General features: G+C 68.6%; 1 protein-coding gene across 2 annotated transcripts in view; it reads right to left on the minus strand.

Moving 5' to 3' along the window:
* The window catches only part of ADAMTS13 (ADAM metallopeptidase with thrombospondin type 1 motif 13), a 29533-nt gene that overhangs the window by 2708 nt on the left and 9245 nt on the right, over positions 1 to 17580 (minus strand). The window contains exons 7-26 of one of the 2 annotated variants that reach the window (XM_045846055.1): positions 16557 to 16697; positions 16058 to 16220; positions 15139 to 15243; positions 14755 to 14906; positions 14594 to 14657; positions 13396 to 13522; positions 13139 to 13287; positions 12694 to 12814; positions 11924 to 12004; positions 10810 to 10991; positions 10375 to 10510; positions 10165 to 10294; positions 8562 to 8748; positions 7818 to 7938; positions 4799 to 4928; positions 3778 to 3960; positions 2100 to 2304; positions 1045 to 1363; positions 385 to 531; positions 65 to 244 (exon numbers count right to left, since the gene is read on the minus strand). In XM_045846055.1, coding sequence (XP_045702011.1) covers positions 65 to 244; positions 385 to 531; positions 1045 to 1363; positions 2100 to 2304; positions 3778 to 3960; positions 4799 to 4928; positions 7818 to 7938; positions 8562 to 8748; positions 10165 to 10294; positions 10375 to 10510; positions 10810 to 10991; positions 11924 to 12004; positions 12694 to 12814; positions 13139 to 13287; positions 13396 to 13522; positions 14594 to 14657; positions 14755 to 14906; positions 15139 to 15243; positions 16058 to 16220; positions 16557 to 16697 — 3023 coding nt within the window. The remainder of the gene's footprint in view (positions 1 to 64; positions 245 to 384; positions 532 to 1044; positions 1364 to 2099; positions 2305 to 3777; positions 3961 to 4798; positions 4929 to 7817; positions 7939 to 8561; positions 8749 to 10164; positions 10295 to 10374; positions 10511 to 10809; positions 10992 to 11923; positions 12005 to 12693; positions 12815 to 13138; positions 13288 to 13395; positions 13523 to 14593; positions 14658 to 14754; positions 14907 to 15138; positions 15244 to 16057; positions 16221 to 16556; positions 16698 to 17580) is intronic. The other variant, XM_045846056.1, reaches the window with a different exon arrangement.

Here is a 17580-nt window from a genome sequence, read left to right on the forward strand (position 1 = left end):
TGCCTCGCCCACGGCCCCAGCCCCGCCAGCCTCAGGTGGTGGGGGCTCCAGTGCCCTGCCGTACCTCCTCCGTGCACGGCTCTCGGGGCGGGCCGGCTGGAGTAGCGCAGCACCACTCCGCCCCCCGGCCGCGAGCGGCGCTGCCTCACCACCAGGGTGTTGGCTCTGGAACTGAACGTCCCGCCGGACAGCTTCTGGCACGTCCTCCTCCACGTGAGCCGGCCCCAAAGCAGCAGCATGTCCCCTAGGGAGTCGGGGTGCAGTGAGGTCAGGCCCCCCCATCCGGTCGGCAGCACCGTGGCACTGGGGTCGATGCATGGTATTTGGGTCTCTGGCCCTCCCGCTGACGCTGACGGGCCGGGGCTCCCGTGGCCCCGGACGTACCGGCGCTGCAGTTGAGGGAGCTCTCGAGGACCTGGAGGGTCACCACCTCTCCCAGCGGCCGCCCGATGGCCACCGCACAGTCCGCCTGCCCGGGGCCTCGCAGGTCAATGGTTCCCGTGGGCTCCAGGAGCTGCCGGCCACAGGGACCTGGGCAGAGAGCAGAGGGCAGGCAGCAGACCACCGGGTTTGGGGAGTGAGGGGGCGGGATCCGGGGCGGGACCGGGCAGGGTCTTCCCACACCGGGGAAGGGGCTGAGCTGGAAGCCTGCTCAGGTCAGGGGTGGGGGCCGCATGGGTGGGATGCCACCATCCGGGGTACAGAGCCGTTTCTGGGCACCCCAGCAAGGGAGGCTGTGTGTAACGGGGTGCCTGGTTTGGGGTCACGGGCCGGGGTCTTACTCTGAAACCTCCGGTTACCTCCCCTGATGATGACAAAAGCGAGCTTGACTTTGGCCAGAGAGGAAAGGGGCCAGCCGTGGGCCTGGCCCGCCGACCCCACCCCTGCAGCCCAGCTGCTCACAGCCCAGCGACCCACACGCTGTGGCCACAGGACAGCCCCCGTGCAGCCCCACAAGGAACCCGTCCCAGTGTCCCCGGTGCAGGTGCCCCTGATACCACCCCCCCTGCAGCCGGCCAGCCCCCTGGACAGGAAGGAACCTACTGGACTCAATGGGGCTTTCCTGGGGCCCCCGCTGGGACCCCCGGGTCCGGGCAGCTGGGGCGAGGAGGCGCCCCCAGGGCTGCGGCCACTCCGGGGGGGCGGCAGCAGGGCCAGCCGTGCTCTGCTCCAGAGCAGTGGCTTCCTCTCGGGGTGCCAGGCTGGGCGTCTCCTGCTCTGCGCAGGGCCCGGCCCGGCAGCCCCGCACCGCCGCTGGCGTGGGCAGGTGCCGGCAGAGGTCGGCTGGCACGGGCCCCTGGGCCCCAGGTCCCAGGCAGGTGACCCGCCGGTGCTGGATGCCGTGCCCACAGGAGACGGAGCACTGCCAGGAAAAGGTGGAACCGTTGGGCTGTCCCTTACTGCCTGTGGCAAGGACAGGTGACCGCGGGGCACGCGTGGCCGGACACCATCTCCGCACAGCACTGGAGGCAGGCACCCGCCCCCACTCCACAGATGAGACTGAGGCTCAGAGAGGCTGCCTCGCAAGGGTCGCGCAGGGAGGAGGCGCGGGCATTCAGGGTCAGGTCCCCGCCTGCCACGCTGGAGCCTCTGCCTCTCCAAACCCCAACCCCCGAGCAGGCAGCCGGCACCACGGCCTCCCCCCTCATTGGTCAGTCCCGGCGGCCCATCCACCCTGCCCTCCTGCCCTGCACCACCCTCGTCCGAGCCCTCACCTCCCACCACCTTCTGACCGAGGCGGGGGTGACCGTGGACTCTGCCTCGTCCCTGCCCCAGGAGCCAGCCTCCGGGGAGGACCCGGCTCTGTCCACCGCTGTCTTCCCGGCACCTCGAGAGGCACGGGGCTGGGGCGGCACCTGCTTGTCCGGCTGGAACCGGGCTGTGCACCCTTCACCTTCCCATCCCTCCAGACCTCGGTGCCCCCAAGGCCCAGCCGCCTCCACACCTTCGGGTCCCGCCGTTTTCTGCCTCTGGGTGGTCCGACTGTCCCCTCCCCAACAAACCGGGCTCTCCGTCTCCTTTCAGGGGGTCACCCTGGCTCAAAGCCCCCCCCTGGGGCCCCGTGAGCGAGGACCCTCAGCCCCGGCGGCAGTGCCCACCTGCGTCCAGGTGCTGACGTGCCACTGGTGCGTGCAGTCGGCAACCACGCAGGGGATGCTGGCCCGCGGCCGCACCAGAGCCGCGCAGGCCGCCCCGTCCACCTCCACGTCGTGGCCTTGATCCAGCTGCACGCAGGCCACGGAGCGCGTGGCGGTGCCGAGGCCACAGCTGGCTGAGCAGGGGCCGAGGGACGCGACTTTCCACCTGCAGGAAAAGAAGACCCCAGAGAGCCTGACCAGAGCCCCCTGGGAGCCCGTATCCTCCTCCCCCTCGGCCCCACGCAGGTTCGGGGCCGATGGCTCTCTGCTGTGGGGGCCGTGTGCGCAGCGCGGCTGCATGGCAGCCGCCCAGCCCCCACCCACTCGATGCTGGTGGCATCCCCCGCCCCACTGGTGACAACCGATTGAAACGTCCGCAGACAGTGCCCCGCGTCCCCGGGAGCAGAGCCTCCCCTCCTGGGAAGACCACTGCCACCCACGGGAGGGAGGCCATGAACGGGAAGGAACTCCAGGCGGCCGCCCAGACCGCGGAGGGAGACTAAGCAGAACCCGGAGGCGTGGGCGGGGTGCGCGTGCCAGCGCAGGGCCCCACCGCCTGCCGGGTGAGGCGAGCTGGGTCTGGGGGAAGGGACAGCGCTGAGCCAGGCGTCCCCGGAACGTTCCAGAACATCGAGGGGCCAGATGGAGCCGGAGTGGCTACAGCGGCCTCCACGGGGCAGCCAGACTTGACGCGTGTGAAATTCCCACAAGCCCCAGGCCGCCTCCACACGCGACGGGGAAAGAAAGGGGCAGCGGGCCAGGGGACGGCCGTACCAGCAGCGAAACAGACAGATGCTGGGGGGTGGGGTGGGGGGGCAGTGGGTCCTATTGCCGCCTGTTTGAGATAACTCCACCCGGGGAGGGGAGTCGGGGAGGCGGAGCCGGCGGAACGTTCCAGAAAGCCCTGCACGGGGCCCGCACACACAGAACCGAGGGGCGCACAGAAGAACCACGAGGGAAGGGCCAACGAACGCTGCTGATCGCGATTTGGGAAAAAGGAGTTTGCTCCCGACTTTGGGACGCGCCCCAAATGAACCGCAGGCAGGTTCAGGGGTGAACACCCAGACTCGGTCTTATCTGTCGGCCGCGCTTCTCCAAAAACAAGAGCGGGGGCAGGGGCACAGGGCGCTGGGGTGACAGCCGTGAGGCCTGGGGCGGCGCACCCAGGTGTGTTAGCGTCTTTCCCGGGCGTTTGGGGACGAGATGGAAAAGCGCCCCACTGTTAAAAAACGCAGAAGCACCGCGAGGAAAACCCGCAACTGTGAACAAGGCAGCGAGCGTCTGCTCGCAAGCCTGGTCCCTGCGCCCCACAGGCTTGGCGCCATCCTGTCCCGTGTAGGGGGCGTGGCTCACGCTGGGGCCCCGCTGGGCCCGCCCACAGGCCCTGCCCACTGCGGCCTCCTCCCCGCACCGCGCGTCCCCCGCCCCCACCGTGGGGCCCAGGCACAGCCTGTGCTTTGCTGGGTGGCATCCACTCCCCCCCTGCCACCCCCCCGGCACCCAGCACGGCCTGCCAGGGGGTCCCGTGTCCTCAGAACGGTCTCCCGTGCCATCGGCTGTCCCGTCCCCATGGCACCGGCCTGGCGTCTGCACACAGCGGGAGCTCAGGCCACCCGCTGGCAGGCCCAGGGCTGCTGACCTGGGCGGGCAGGGCTCCGGGCGGCAGGCCTCCTGCCGCTCGGGCTGAGGCAGCCCCTGGCACTGGGTGTCCGGCAGGATCTCCTCGTCCTCGTCCTCCCCGCGGGCCCGGGCACAGTACAGGATCCTCCGCACGAGCCCCCCGCCACAGCTCACGCTGCAGGCCGCCAGCTTGGACCGCCACCTGCCGCGGCCCAGGGTCAGGGCAGGGCCCAGGGAGGCCAGGGCGCCCCCGTCTCCCCACACCAGGAAGGGCCCGGAGGGGCTCTCTCTCGGGGGGCCACCCTTACATCGCCACCAAGGGGCTTTGCGGGGGCAGAGAGCGCGCAGAAGAACCCCCCCCCCCGCACAGAAGGGGAAGGTGGGGGCAGGAAACGGACGTGCCCAAAGGGCAGTGGGGGCGGGCGGGGCACCCCGGGGTCCCGCTGAGACGTCTGTTTTCGCTGGGAAGCCCTTTGCCACGCTGCACCAGGTGCCTCCCATCTGCGTTACCGGTCAGCCATCTCCCCGCGCCCCAGCGTCTGCCGCAGGGGCCGGGGTGCCTGTCTGACCGGTTCACAGCTGTGACCCCTGCCTTGGATGGCACCAGCATTAGGGGGTGCTCAGTGAAGAGCAGGTGATCACAGAATGAACCCCCAACCGTGTGCGCCCCCAGCATCCCGCATCCAGCGCCTGTGAAGCCCCCCAGGACCGCCTGACCGCCTGTCTCCTTTGAAAGATTCCCACCTGCTGGGGCAGGGCTCAGGGCTGCAGCCCCCGAGGGGGCTGGGCTGGGGCATGGCCAGCCCTGGGAGAGAGGCAGGGGGCCGGGCCCCTGCGATCCAGCCTCACACGGCGCCCAGCCAGCAGCACCTGCCCCCCCCACAGGTCGCAGGTCACTGGCCACGGCCCCAAGACTCGGGCCTCCCACCTGCAGGAGGAAAGGCTGGCGCTCCACCGGAGGCCGCGCCCCCGGGGTAAGACGCCCTCAGGCCCGGGGGACCCAGGCTGCTGCCGCCTGCACCGTCAGCGCCCCCACTCACCGCGCCGGGCACGGGGCGGCCTGGCAGACCTCCCACCGGCCCCCCGGCTGCCTCGCCGGGCCACACAGCTCCTCCGGGACAGGGGTCCTGAGGGCCGAGTCCACGCACACAAAACGCAGCTCCATCCGGCCTGCGGGGAGAGAGGCGGGTCAGGTGGGAGCACAGGCTCCCTGAAGAGCTCCCTTGGACAGCATGAGTCCTGCCTCTGCCTCTGCCCAGCTGGGCGACCTCGGACAAAGGACAGAACCTCTCTGAGCCTCAGGGTTGTTCACGTGCTGGTGCCGCACGGGCAGGGCTGTGCACACACATGTGTGAAGGGCAGGAACGAAGGGCCCGGGAGACACGCAGCAGGTGCTGGGCCCGTGGGGGTCGCTGCTGTTTGGGGAGAGGTGCTGAGAGCATGCGGGGCTGCTTCCGGTCAGGACGGCGGCAGGGGCAGACACGCTCGCCTCTCAGCCAAACCACGTCAAATCACAACGGAAACAGCCCCGGCTGGTGTGGCTCTGTGGACTGAGCGCCAGCCGTGGACTAAAGGGTCACCTGTCCAACTCCCAGTCAGGGCACAGGGCGGGGGGCCCTGTGTGGGGCACGCTAGAGGCAACCACACACTGATGTTTCTCTCCCTTTCTTTCTCCTCCCCTTCCTCTCTGCCTAAAAGTATAAACAAATGAAATGTTAAAAAAATTACAACTAAAACATAGAACCACCATCACTCAGAGTGGTCAGATACCAAGTTAAATGGAAGTCTGATACTAAGGGATTAGAGAAACCACGTCCATCCAGACGGGTAGGAGGGGCACAGATGCAAAATGGGCTGGCCCCACACCCAGGTGTGGTGGATACAAATTCAGGACAGACATCTCAGGAACGAGGAGTCCCAGCCCTGGGTTCCAGGGCCAGGAAGAGAAGTCCCCACAACTTCTGGCTGCAAAAACCAGCAGGGATTGAGTCAGTGGAGGAGGCTGCTGGAGCCCCAAGCAGTTCCTCTTCAAGAACCCACACACGGACTCACCTACTCAGACTCACTCCCTGAGCTCCAGCACCGGGGGAAGGCACCAGAGGGAAGGCACCAGGCGCGTGCGGGGGGCGGGGGCTGAGGTGTCTGGCATGAAAGCAAGCAGAGGCCACTGTCCCTTTCCTGGGCCCTCCCCACACGGAGCTGGCGGATGAGTGCCTTGGGCGAGTCTCCAACAACCTGGCTGACACTGTGCGACTCCCCTTGGAGACCCCCAGAGACTCAACATCAGGGCCCACCCAAGCTGCTTTTCCGTATGAATGGCGGGTCTTGGCTCTTGATGCACAACTTCCTAAATCCTCTCAAACGAGCACAGCCGGCCTCACTGAGCCCCGGGCCCAGCATGGCAGCAGCCAGACTAGATTCACAGCTTGGATTCCCTGGGAATCTCCAAGCCCAGCACAAGGAGCAGCCTTCTCAGATGGCTCTGCAGCTCAGGCAGGGGGCCCCAGGAAAAGCACAGGTGGGGGCTGACCTTGGCCTGTGCCACCCACAACACCCCAGGGCCAGCGCACCCAGTGGACAGCTACAGACCACATTGGAGCACCACCACCCTAACCCTGCACAGCTCTTCCTCCCCAGAGGGCAGAGGTTGTGGTCAGTAGTCACAGCCAGTCCTTGCAGCTGACTGGCCTGGGTCAATCCCTCCCACGGACCTGCCAACAGCAACCAAGGCTCCACTGCAGGAGGAGGGTGTACTCAGCCCACATGAAGGGTGCACCTCGAGGACCCAGCTTGGGTGACAGGGAGGCTGTGCCACTGGACCCCACAGGACACCCACTGCATCAGACCACACCACCAAGACAGGGAGTCACAGCAGCTCTACCTAATACACAGAAACAAACACAGGGAGGCTGCCAAAACAAGGAGACAAAGAAACATGGCCCAAATGAAAGAACAGATCAAATCTCCAGAAAGAGAATCAAACAAAATGGAGATAAGCAACCTATCCGATGCAGAGTTCAAAACACTGGTGATCAGGATGCTCCAGGAACTCAGTGAGGACCTCAGCAGCATAAAAAAGACCCGGTCAGAAATGAAGGACACACTAACTGAAATACAGAACAGTTTATAGGGAAACAGCAGTGGAGTGGATGAAACTGAGACTCAAATCAAGGATTTGGAACATAAGAAACAAAAAACAACCCAGAAGAACAACAAGAAGAAAAAAGAACCCAGAAAAATGAGGAGAGTGTCAGCAGCCTCTGGGACAAGTTCAATCATTCCAGCATTCACTTCATAGGGGTACCAGAAGCAGAAGAGAAAGAGCAAGAAACTGGAAATCTATCTCAAAAAATAATGAAAGAAAACGCCCCTCATTCGGTGAAGGAAACAGACATGCAAGCCCAGGAAGCACAGAGAGTCCCAGACAAGGTGGATGCAAAGAGGGGAGACACAAAGTCCAGCACAGGAACTGGAGCAGCCACAGAACGTGCACGTGGGACCCACGGACACGAACAAGGGCGGGGCGATGGCCCGAGGGAGTAGGGGTGCTGGGGGGAGAGGGGAACATCAGGACACCCGCGGGAGGATGAACAATAGAATACAATCGAAAAGAGGAACTGCTATACGAACACCTCTGACCGCGTTTCTCATGAACATGGTTTTAGGAGTTTCCTCGAAGGAGATCCGGTCCCGATGCTGAACATGCCGAGGTTTTCCCCGCAAGCAGGTAGGGCCCGAGAGAGCGCGGCCGCCCCTCTGATCCTCGGGCTCCTCTGGCCTGGCCCCCAAAACCGGGCGCGGTTTGGGGCCCGTCTCTTGCAGCGTTTCCGGACCCGAAGAGACGGGTGCGCTCTGGGTGCCAGGGCCGCCCGGCGTCCTCATCTCCTCCCGTCTGTGGGCCAGTCACCGAAGGCCTCCCGTGGCCACCTGGGCTCCGCCCCTCCCCCCTCGTGTGCTGAGTCACGCCCCGTGAGGTCGGCACCGTCCGGACATGCCCCCCAACACGCTTCGCAGGACGAGCATGACGCAGGCAGGCGAGAGCGGGCGGACGGGCCTCACCTCTCCCGCAGGACACGGAGCAGGGCCCCGCCAGCGGCGTCCACGAGTGTGCAGCCGGAGCCCCCGGCCCGGCACTGCCCGGTGGGGACGCAGCCTCCTGCCCCGGAGGCTGGGGGTCCCGCTGCAGGGGGCAACAAGTCGTGGGTCTAGGTGTCCCGCCTCCCGGCCCCTCCACCCCCACCCTTCCCTCTCTCTTCAGGAGAGACCAGTGGTCACCAGCACCCCGGGGCCCGCCTTTCCTGGCCGATCCTCTCCAGGGAGACTGGCTCCACCCCCACCCCACCCCCGCCGTGGGTGCCCTCCCCGCACGCCCCCCTCTGCCCCTGCAGCAGCACTGCGTGGTCTCTGGGGCAGGGCTGTAAGTGGGACCTCAGGAGCTGGACTGGTCCACTCACGTGGCCAGCAGTCCCCAGCAGCCTCCGGGGGACAGGGCTGGCTGGGCCTTTGTCTGAAAGCACCAGCACCCGGCCCGGAGCCCCCGGGCACCAGGCAGGACCTGGCAGCGCTCTGCTGCGCGGCTGGGGCCCAGCGGCATTTCACAGGGTGGGGGCCTCGAAGCCTGGCCTGCTGGCAGGAGGGCACTTCCCAGGGGTCCTAAGCTCAAATTTGTCCTGGAACATGGGGCCTGGCAGACAGCAGCCCTGCAGAAGGGTCATCTGCTCTGGCCAGGGCCCAGGGCTCCCCATTCTCTGGACCGGTCAAGGACTCGGGTGCCCCAGCCACCCCCTTGCCCAGGACACTCACGTGGCCCCGGCCCGGAGGACGTGACGCCCCGGCACAGGGCTCAGGGGCAGCTGACTTCTCGTCCGGGGAGCAGGGCCCAGCAGTTGCCGCCGCCGCCTCCAGGCCCCCTGCCCCCTGCACACGCGTCTCGTTCTGCACGGCCGGGTCCGCTCCACCAGCGGGCGAGCCCGCGCCGGACACCGCCCCCCTGCAGGCGGAGGACAGCCGTCAGGCCCTGCCTCTGCCGTCGGGCTCTTGGTGAGGCCCGGCCGCAGGGGCAGGGGAGCCTGCTGCCCGCACCCCGGAGAGGGGCCCCACGAAGGAGCAAGCCCAGGGCCTCTCCCTGCGGCCCGGTCGTCACGGGGCTCCCCCGACGCCCAGCAGGTGCTCAGAAGCAGGCGCCAGATGCGAACGGACTGGCCCAGAAGTAGTTCCACATGCGTGCCCGCCCTGGGAGCCACAGGCCGCCTGGGCTGCTGTGTCGGGGGGATTCCGGGCAGGGCCAGCACTCGGCGCGGACTCGAGAGGGGAGAGGACCCCAGAGCCCCGTGGGGGCCGCCAGTGGCCGAGGCCAACCCCTGTGACCTGCCCAGGGCACAGGTGACAGAACTGGGGCCCCGAGAGGGAGGGCCCTTGCCCCGGTCACCCACCCAACCAGCAGCAAATCAGAACAACGGGCCACTGTCAGCTCGGACCCGGAGGGGCCGAGAGGCCCCACGGAAGTGACAGCGGGGACGATCAAGTGGCGTCGGCTGCGTTAACTCGTGGCTCCCCTTGGTCCTTGCAGCCTCTCCCTGAGCAGGGACCCGGAGGCGCAGAGACAGGAGGGGCCCGTGCAGGGTCTCCTGGACGACAGGCAGTTCTGACGCCCGCACTCCGTAGTCTGGGCGCGCACCGCCTGGCACCGGGCGGGATGGTGGCGCCAGGCTGGGGGCCTCGGGAAAGGGACCCTGCGGGAGGGGTGGGGCTCCGTGCAGGCGCCAGCCCGGCCAGGGAGAGCCCACCGCCCACTCCACTCTGTGCCCGCCTGGGGGCGCAGCGCTGGGGGCTGCAGGTTCCCACCACCGCTGGCTTCCGGGACAGCGCCTGCGTGGCCGAAGTGGTCTCCCGCTGCCCAGCTGCGGGAGGCAGGGACGGAACATCGGCCCCCAACCAGGTCCCCAGGCCGGCTCAGGGGCCAGGGCGGGAGGCAGGCACACCCGTCCGGCTGACTCACTTCCCTGGTCTGGGCTGGGGGTACCTGGACACAACGTATGGACAGCCCGCCCAGCCCTCAGCTCTCCGGCGCCCCCAGCTGCAGCTGAGTCTGAGGAGGTCTGTGTACAAGGGCAGGCAGGCGGGCGGCTGCCCCAGCCCCGCGCACAGTAGGGCAGCCTCGTCCTGAACGCTCCGCCCCTGCCAAGCGCGCCTGCGCAGGGTGGCGGTGGCCAGGCGCATTCCGTCGTGACCCCAAATTCCCCCTCCCAGCAGGGTGGTCTCCTCCACTACGGTGACCCCTGGGCTCAGAGAGGGCGCGTGCGCTCGCGGACAAAGCACATCAGGTGTGGGTCGCTGCCATCCGTGTCTCGGTGTCCTCGCCGGTAAGGCAGGGGACACTGACGGAGCCGACGCACGCAGCACTCACCTCGGAGGGCAGGGCCCGGGGCTGCAGGACTCCTGCCAGGCCGCCGGCCGCCGGCTCCCTCCGCACAGGGCGGCTTCCACCCACGGGCCCCCGGCCTGGTCCCGGCAGCCGTAGGTCACCCATCGCTGCCCTGGGAAGGGAGAGGGAGGCTAGGCCGCCTCCACACAGGGGGCACACCAGGCTGCGGGCGCGCCCCGCGCCGGGCCTCACCTGCCCCGCAGCTCACCGAGCAGGACCCCCGCACGGCGGCCCACGCCCAGGCCGGCTGCAGCTTAGGCCGGAAGTAGGTGAAGGACAGGTCCGGGCGGCTGAGGTCGCCGTACTGGTCGCCGTAGCGCCGGTAAACCTGCGCGGAGGGACACGGGCTCGGGGCGGGGCCGGCGGCTGCCTGGCGGCTGCCTGGCGCCCCGCCCACCCCCCCAGCCTGGGACCTTTCACTCCTCCACGCCCACGTGCTTCTGCTCAGGGAGCCGTGGATGAGGGGACCACGTACACCAGGTTCCGGGGGCAGCACGGCGAACTGGACACCGTCCCAGCCCCCAGCAGCTCCCGGCGGGTGGGGACAGATAGCCTTAAAATGCCGGCTAGGTGCAGGCGGCACCCCGGTCCGCGGGCGAGTGGCTGGGTGCGCGCGCCGCCGGTCACCTGGATCTCCACGTGCTCCCGCGTGGGCCCCCGGATGCGGATCTCCTCCAGGCGGGGCAGCCGGTCCTCGGAGAGAGTCACCTTGTACTCGATGGGGCTGTCCTCCAGGGGGGAGGGGAACATGGTGCTGGGAGACATGCTTGAGTTCCCGGCCACGACGTAGCGCCCTCGGACCCTCACCGCTGGGGGGGGGGGGCGGGGACGAGGCCGTCAGCATGGGGGGGGCGCCCACCCTTTCCGGGGGAGGTCCCAGTTTAAGGAGTGGTCCAACCCCACAGCCACGCCGCCCTGTCCTCGATGGTGCCCCACCCCCGGGAGCGGGCTGTGCTGGTGTCCAGGCCGGGTGGTCTGCGGGCCCACGCTCCAAGACGCAGCCAGCACTTGACCGAAGAAGGCTCCCTCACGGGCAGGGACTCTGCCTTCTCCCAGGCTGGGGGGGGCACCGCGGGCCTGCCCCCCCCCCCAAGCACGCTCACACTGTCTCCATGGGCAGGTGCGGGGGCTCAAGCGCCCCAGACCGGCACCCCCACCCCGGACTCAAAGGTCAGGCGCGGGCGTCCCCTGGAGACAAAGCCCCTCGGCTGCAGGGATGGGTCAAGGAGTCGGCCTGGCCCAGAGACAGGGCCGGCCCGTGTCCTGGGCAGCCGCGAGGAGCGTCTCTGTTTAAGGAGGGGTCTGGCCCCACCGGAAAGACCAGCACGTGACCCGGTGGGCTTCGGGCATCTGCCACCCTGCAGGCTGAGATTATCCACGTGAGCAGCCAATCAGCCAAGCAGGCCCCAGCGGACACTGGACACTGCCTGGCTGAGCTCCCGGGTTGGCGACACTCCACGCACGGTGTCACGCTTCGGTGCCACGCAGACCCCTCCCGGCCCCTGCCCCGGCGGCTCCCCCCCCCCGCCCAGGCTGGTTTTATTGTTTCCTTCCGGTCACCCGCCGCAACCAGCGGCGGGACGTCCCCCAGTCCTGGGAGCCCTCAGCCATCCAACGCGACGGTGGTCGGGGGACCCCCGAACTTGAAGTCGGCGTCGGGAGCGAGGGCGTCGCGGGGACCGCGCTCTCGGCCTCCGAGGTGGGGCTAACCCGGTGCGTGGGCGCCCCCTGGCCGGCTCACCCAGGTGCGTGAAGAGCGGCCTGTGGTTGGCGACGTACACGCTGGTCAGGTTGGGGGTCAGCGTCAGGAACGTGACGTACTCTGGGGGGAAGCAGAGGAGGGTGGGCGGTGTCAGTCACCCGTGTCACTGCCCGGGGAGAAGATTCCAGGGGCACAGAAAGGGCTTCGACACTGAACCCTCCAATGCGATGGGGCCGCCCCCTCAGGCGGTAGGGAGCCCCCAGCGCAGGGGGCAAGCAAGGCCAGGCTGGAGGGCCAGCGTGGGGGCGTGGCTCTGGCTAGGGGGCGGGGCCAGGCCCGAAGTTCAGGGCCCAGCCTGGAGCCTGCCAGACGGAGGCGGGACTCAAGTCCTCCGCTGACCCTCCAAGCACTGACGTTGCAGCTGACCTGACCTCTTTTACAAAGAGATCAAGGTCGAAGATGTTCCAGGTACAACATCCCTCCTGATGGGACTACTGGGGCAGGCGAGGAGAGGCCGGCCGGCGGTGGCCGGCGGCCCGGCGTCTGCGTCTCGTCTGCATCGCAGCCGCCAAGGCCCGCAGCCTTCATGGTTGCACCACAGGCCCCACGGCAGGGCGCCCCCGGCCCCTGAGCCACGCGCGGAGGCCAGCAAGGTGGAGGGCGGAGGCTGAGGTCCGCTGGGAGGGGCCGGGGCTGAGCCAGCGTGGGGATCCCCCCACCCCCAGCCCCACCCCCAGCCCTAGCCCCAGCAGCTGGCGCCCCGGCAGCCCCGGCCTCGGGTGGGGGGGGGGGTCAGGCGGCACCCCTACCTCTGGCCCTTCCCGCCGTGAAGGAGCCGCGCTGCGCGCTGCAGGTGCTATTGTCGCCCCCACACACCTGGCACACGTCCGGCACCTGCTGCGAGTCCATCCGGCCGTCACAGCCGAACTTCTGTGCGAAGGGGAGTGGCAGGGGAGCCGGCCCGGGTCACTGGGGGGCCGGCCCACGACGCCCGCTCGGCTGAGCGCTTAGTCGCATGACAAACAGGGCCGCTTTTGGAGCCCCTGCCGCCCACGCAGGAAGCCGTGACTTGCTCTGAGTCACAGCGCGCTGACCCCGTGCAGCCCTGCGTCCCAGCGTCACCCTGTGGGAACTCCATAGGGCCCGCGCCCACACCCCTCACCCTAGCGGGGGGCCCCTGTGCGTCTTGGCTTTGCTGGGACCCGCCTGGGGCCGCAGGCACGGGAAAGGCGCCCTCTGCTGGCCGGTGCCTACCCTGCAGCGGCCCCTCACACAGAGGCTCAGGGTCCCGTCCTGCGGAGGGCCGCTGGGCACACACCGGGTCCCATCCAGGAAGCTGTCCCCACGCCTCACCATGAAGCTCTCGCCAATGGCCCGGCACATGTGTCTGCACAGGGTGTCCCCTGGGAAGGCAGGGGGACAAGGGGCCCAGATGCAGGGGTGGCAGGGTGTAGGCAGGACGAAGACCCTGCAGGGCACGGTGCACCCCCCTCTGCAGCCCTGGGCCCCACCTTGGCTGTGCCGCACGGCAGGGCCCCAGCGGTAGAAGGAGGCGTTGCCTGGGGACAGGTGCAGAGGGTCCCGGTCCGTCTGGGAGCACTGCTCAGCCATGAACTCCAGCTGGGTGGTCTCGCAGGCCTGGCCGGGGAGGCACAGAGGGGGGCCTGGGCGGGGATGCAGGCAGGGGACCTGGGGGGACGGCCTCACCGAGGACAGGTCTTAGCAGAAAGGAATCCGTGAGGGCCGAGGTCAGTACCACGGACAGGAGGTGCCGCCCGGCGTGTGGAGGAAGTGGACCCCCGCCCAGGGCCGGTGGGAAGGCCCCAGGGGTGTACCGAGCTGGGTGGGAGGGGTTTGGAGGTCCCTCAAAGAGCCAGACGCAGAATTACTGCGTGGCCCGCAATTTCGCGTTTAGACGTCTACCCCAAAGAATCGGAGACGGGCCTCGAAGGGGCCCACGTGCCCGGGAGGCTCACAGACGGACTTCACGGCAGCTGAAGGGCGGAAGGAGCCCCAGTGACCACCGCAGGTGAGTGAGGGGACGCCCTGCAGCCCGTCCACGCGGCGGGGCGGCACGCAGCCACGAACAGGGACGAAGCCCCGACACCCCCCACACCGACCGCGAGGGGCCTCAGAAACACGGCGCTCGGGAGAGAAGCCGACTCGAACAGCCATGTGCTGTGTGACCCCGTGTCCAGGACACGTCCAGGACGGGCAGGTCCACGGAGACAGAGGGTGGACTGGTGGGGCCCGGGCCCCGGGGCAGGCGTGGGCAGTGGCTGCTAACGGTCCCGGGCGCCGCTTTGGGCAGTGGACAGAGGTGGTGGCCGCTCGGCACTGCGCACGTGCTCTGTGCCACCGACCGCACCCAGAACGGCCGGGTTCTCCCCGAATTTACAACTGGGAGAACCCAGGCATGCTGAGTTCCAGTGCTGGGGACAGAGACGGAGGTTCTCATGGCAGGGACTTGGGGGCCCCGGCAGCAGATGGCCTTGGGGCAGGGAGGGGACACTCAAGGTCCCCACTCTCGGGCGCAGGGCGGTCTTGGTGCGCACCCTGTGGTCCCGTGCCAATGCCCGCGGCATCCCCTGTGCCCTCAAAGTTTCTGGCGTGAACCTCAGACGACAGTCTCCCCGGCCCCTCAGCTCCCCGGGGCCCAGGGGCCCAGGGGCCGCCCACCCCGCCCCCCGGCCCGGGGAGCAGGCCCACCTGGGTGTCGCACATCTCGGCCTGCAGGTCGGCGCCGGTGCACGGGAGCCCCCCGAAGGCAGGTCTGCAGACGCCCATGAGACCCAAGGCGTGAGAGGTGGCCCACAGACGCCCACCCAGGCACAGCGGCGCCCCACTCACCCCCCGACCACCACCCGTACCTGGGGTTGTTGCACTGCCGCCTCCTGGTGGCCACGCCTCCTCCGCAGGAGCGGGAGCAAGGGCTGGGGGCGCCCCACGCTGACCAGTGCCCATGCACCGCCTCCACGGGGGGCAGCTCCGCCAGGGCGAGGCAGCGGCCCTTGGAGCACCACTGCAGGGCAGAGGCCAGGCCACTGGGTGTCCCGCAAGGCGCCCACGCCCGCAGGGCACCCCACACGAGAGGGTGCAGCCACCATGCGAGTGACCAGGGGCCTGCAGGAAACTCCAGGGCCCTCCTGTCTCCTGCCCCAGGACTGAGGGCTGCCAGGCTGCAGGCCCCCTGCCCGAGCCCGCGTGAGCACGCCCACACACGCGCTCACACGCCCTCCTCCCCCCGCTCTGACCTTCTCCGGGCCACACTCCGTCCAGTCCAGGAGAGGGATGAGCAGGCGGCTGCAGCTGCCGTGGTCCAGGGGGTCTGTGTGGCACGAGAGGGCCTGGCACGTGTCCTGGGAGAGGGGACGGGGCCACCACAGCCTGTGAGGTCGGTGTCCAGCCTTCTCGGTCCCTCCAGGCCGCAGGGCTCAGGGACACGCCGCGCTGTGGAGGGGGCCGGGGGCGGGGGCGGGCAGGGCAGACTCCGCCATCAGGAATGGGGACAGGGTCATCTCGCGGCCTCTCCCCAGAGAGCAAGCCTGGGCGTCCGCTCTGACCAGGACCCGGGGCCACCGGCCTTCCAGGGGCCCGGGAACATGTTTTCACTTCTTCCCAAAGCAGAAGAAAAACAAACTTCCACATCACAGAACATGCTGGCTGGTAATATTTATATATTTATAATAACACATAAAAGTATACATTTTACAAAAACACTAAGATACAGCTCTTGACCCTTTGTATGGGGAAGGGGCCGGCAGAGGCACAAGTGGGCCCTGGGAGGAAGTCTGTCCTGGGGGGCCCCTGCCCCCCTTCACCTCCCCTCCACCTGCCCACTCACTCCTGCTGCGGGGTTGCGCTGCGGGGGACACCTCCTCCAGGAAGCCCTCCAGCTAGCTCCCTCTGGGTCAGAAGCCCTTGGTACCCGCCCGTTTAGGCTGAACCACTTGGGGGCCCTGCCAGGGCTGGCTCCATGTAACTGGTGGGGCCCAGTCAGAATGAAAATGTAGGGCCCTGTTCAAAAATCTAGAATTTTGAGGAGCAACTGACAGCCAGCCCGGGGTGGACAGAGGGGCTCCGGCTGGGCGGGGCAGCTGCTGGATGTGGGCACAGGGAACTTGGGGTGGCGGTGGCGGGAGGGCTGGGCCCCAGCACGAGGCCGGGACTCACCAGGTTCTCCCTGGCGAACGTGCAGGCCACCGCCGAAGGGCCGAAGGCCATGCGGCACTGTTCGTCGGCCCCGTAGTAGAGACCCGGGTGTGCCCGTGGGGGGCGCCCTGTGGGTCCGGACTGTGGCGCCGGCGGGTCCAACACGCAGCGCGCCCGTCCTGCGCTGTGACACGGGCCCGGCTCAGGCCCAGGTGGGCACCGGGTGGGGCGGAGTGCAGGGATGGGCTCGGGGTGGGGCGTATGAGAATTCTCCACCTGCGCCCCCAAGTAGCGGCGGAGACAGTGCTTGGGACAAGCTGGAGCCCGGGGAGGGGCGCCGGGGAGGCGGGGCCAGGGAAGGGGGCGTGGCGGTGGGGTGGGACGGGGCGGGGACAGGACAGAGAGGTGGGTGCGACCAAGGGAGGGCAGGGACGGGGGTGAAATGCAGGGCGGGGCACCGGGAGGGGCCGGATGGAGGCGCTGAGGGGCGGGGACAGCGCGGGGTGCAGGAAGCGGCTACCTGAGCAGGTGCAGCAGCTGCCGGCGGCTGCAGGCGGACCACGCGAGGCCCCCTTGGGCTGGCGGGGCGCCGGGGGCGCCCATCACGTGGCCGCTGGGCGCGCAGCCGCTGCCGGGCTCGCCGTCGTGCTCCAGGCCGAAGCTGTGGAGGGCAGGGCGGTGCTGGGCGCGGCTGCGGCACCGGCCACGGCGCCTGCTCGCCCGGCGCCCTCGGGCCACCGGCTCAGCGCGTCCTGGCACTGGGTCTCGCCTGGCCCCACCAGCCACCTGCTAACCCCGCGGGCAGAGCGAGTCCCCGGCCGCCCGGCCGCAGCGTCCCGCCCGAGCTGGGCGGGCTGGGCGGCTCCTGCGTCTTTCTGGTGGATGAGCACCGAGGGGCGTTAGAAACGTGCCGGCAAACCAGCCCGCGGTGTTGTAAGTCTGGGGAGGATGCGGCTGCGGCTGCGGGGCGCGACCTGGGGACGGGCGCTGCCGCGTTCGTGACTGCGTATCAGGTTAAAAACAAAGTGTCCGAGGAGATGTGCGGGCCTCCGGCCTTCCCTCCCACTCCAGTTTCCCTCCAAACACCACAGACGGAGGAATCGTCCTGGGGCGTGGTGGGGAGGGAGGAGGCGAGCGGAGATGCCAGGGCGAGGTGGGGGTGGCAGCCCCCGCGGGGTGGCAGCCCCCGCCGGGTGGCGCCGGGGCCCGAGATGGGGGACTGTGGGGGGAGGGGTCCCCCAGAAGCGCTAAGAGGGGCCAACGGGCAGCAGTGGGCCAGGAAGGCAGAGAACAGAGACCCATGTGTCCCTGCGGAGTCTCCCCACTGTTTGCGTCTTATGCACGTGGGTGTTGTTTCCTAATTGAAAGACTGACCGTCAGGCCCGCTGCTGTAGCTCCGTGGACTGAGTGCTGGCCTGTAAGCCAAAGGGTCAGCGGTTCGATTCCCAGTCGGGGCACAGGCCTGGGCTGCAGGCCGGGTCCCCAGTGGGGGCCACGTGAGAGGCAACATTGATATCTCTCTCTCTCCTTCCCTTCCCCTTCAC

The sequence above is a fragment of the Phyllostomus hastatus genome, unplaced genomic scaffold (assembly GCF_019186645.2).
Source record: "Phyllostomus hastatus isolate PE091 unplaced genomic scaffold, TTU_PhHast_1.1 phas_contig_495, whole genome shotgun sequence".
Lineage (NCBI taxonomy): Eukaryota > Metazoa > Chordata > Mammalia > Chiroptera > Phyllostomidae > Phyllostomus > Phyllostomus hastatus.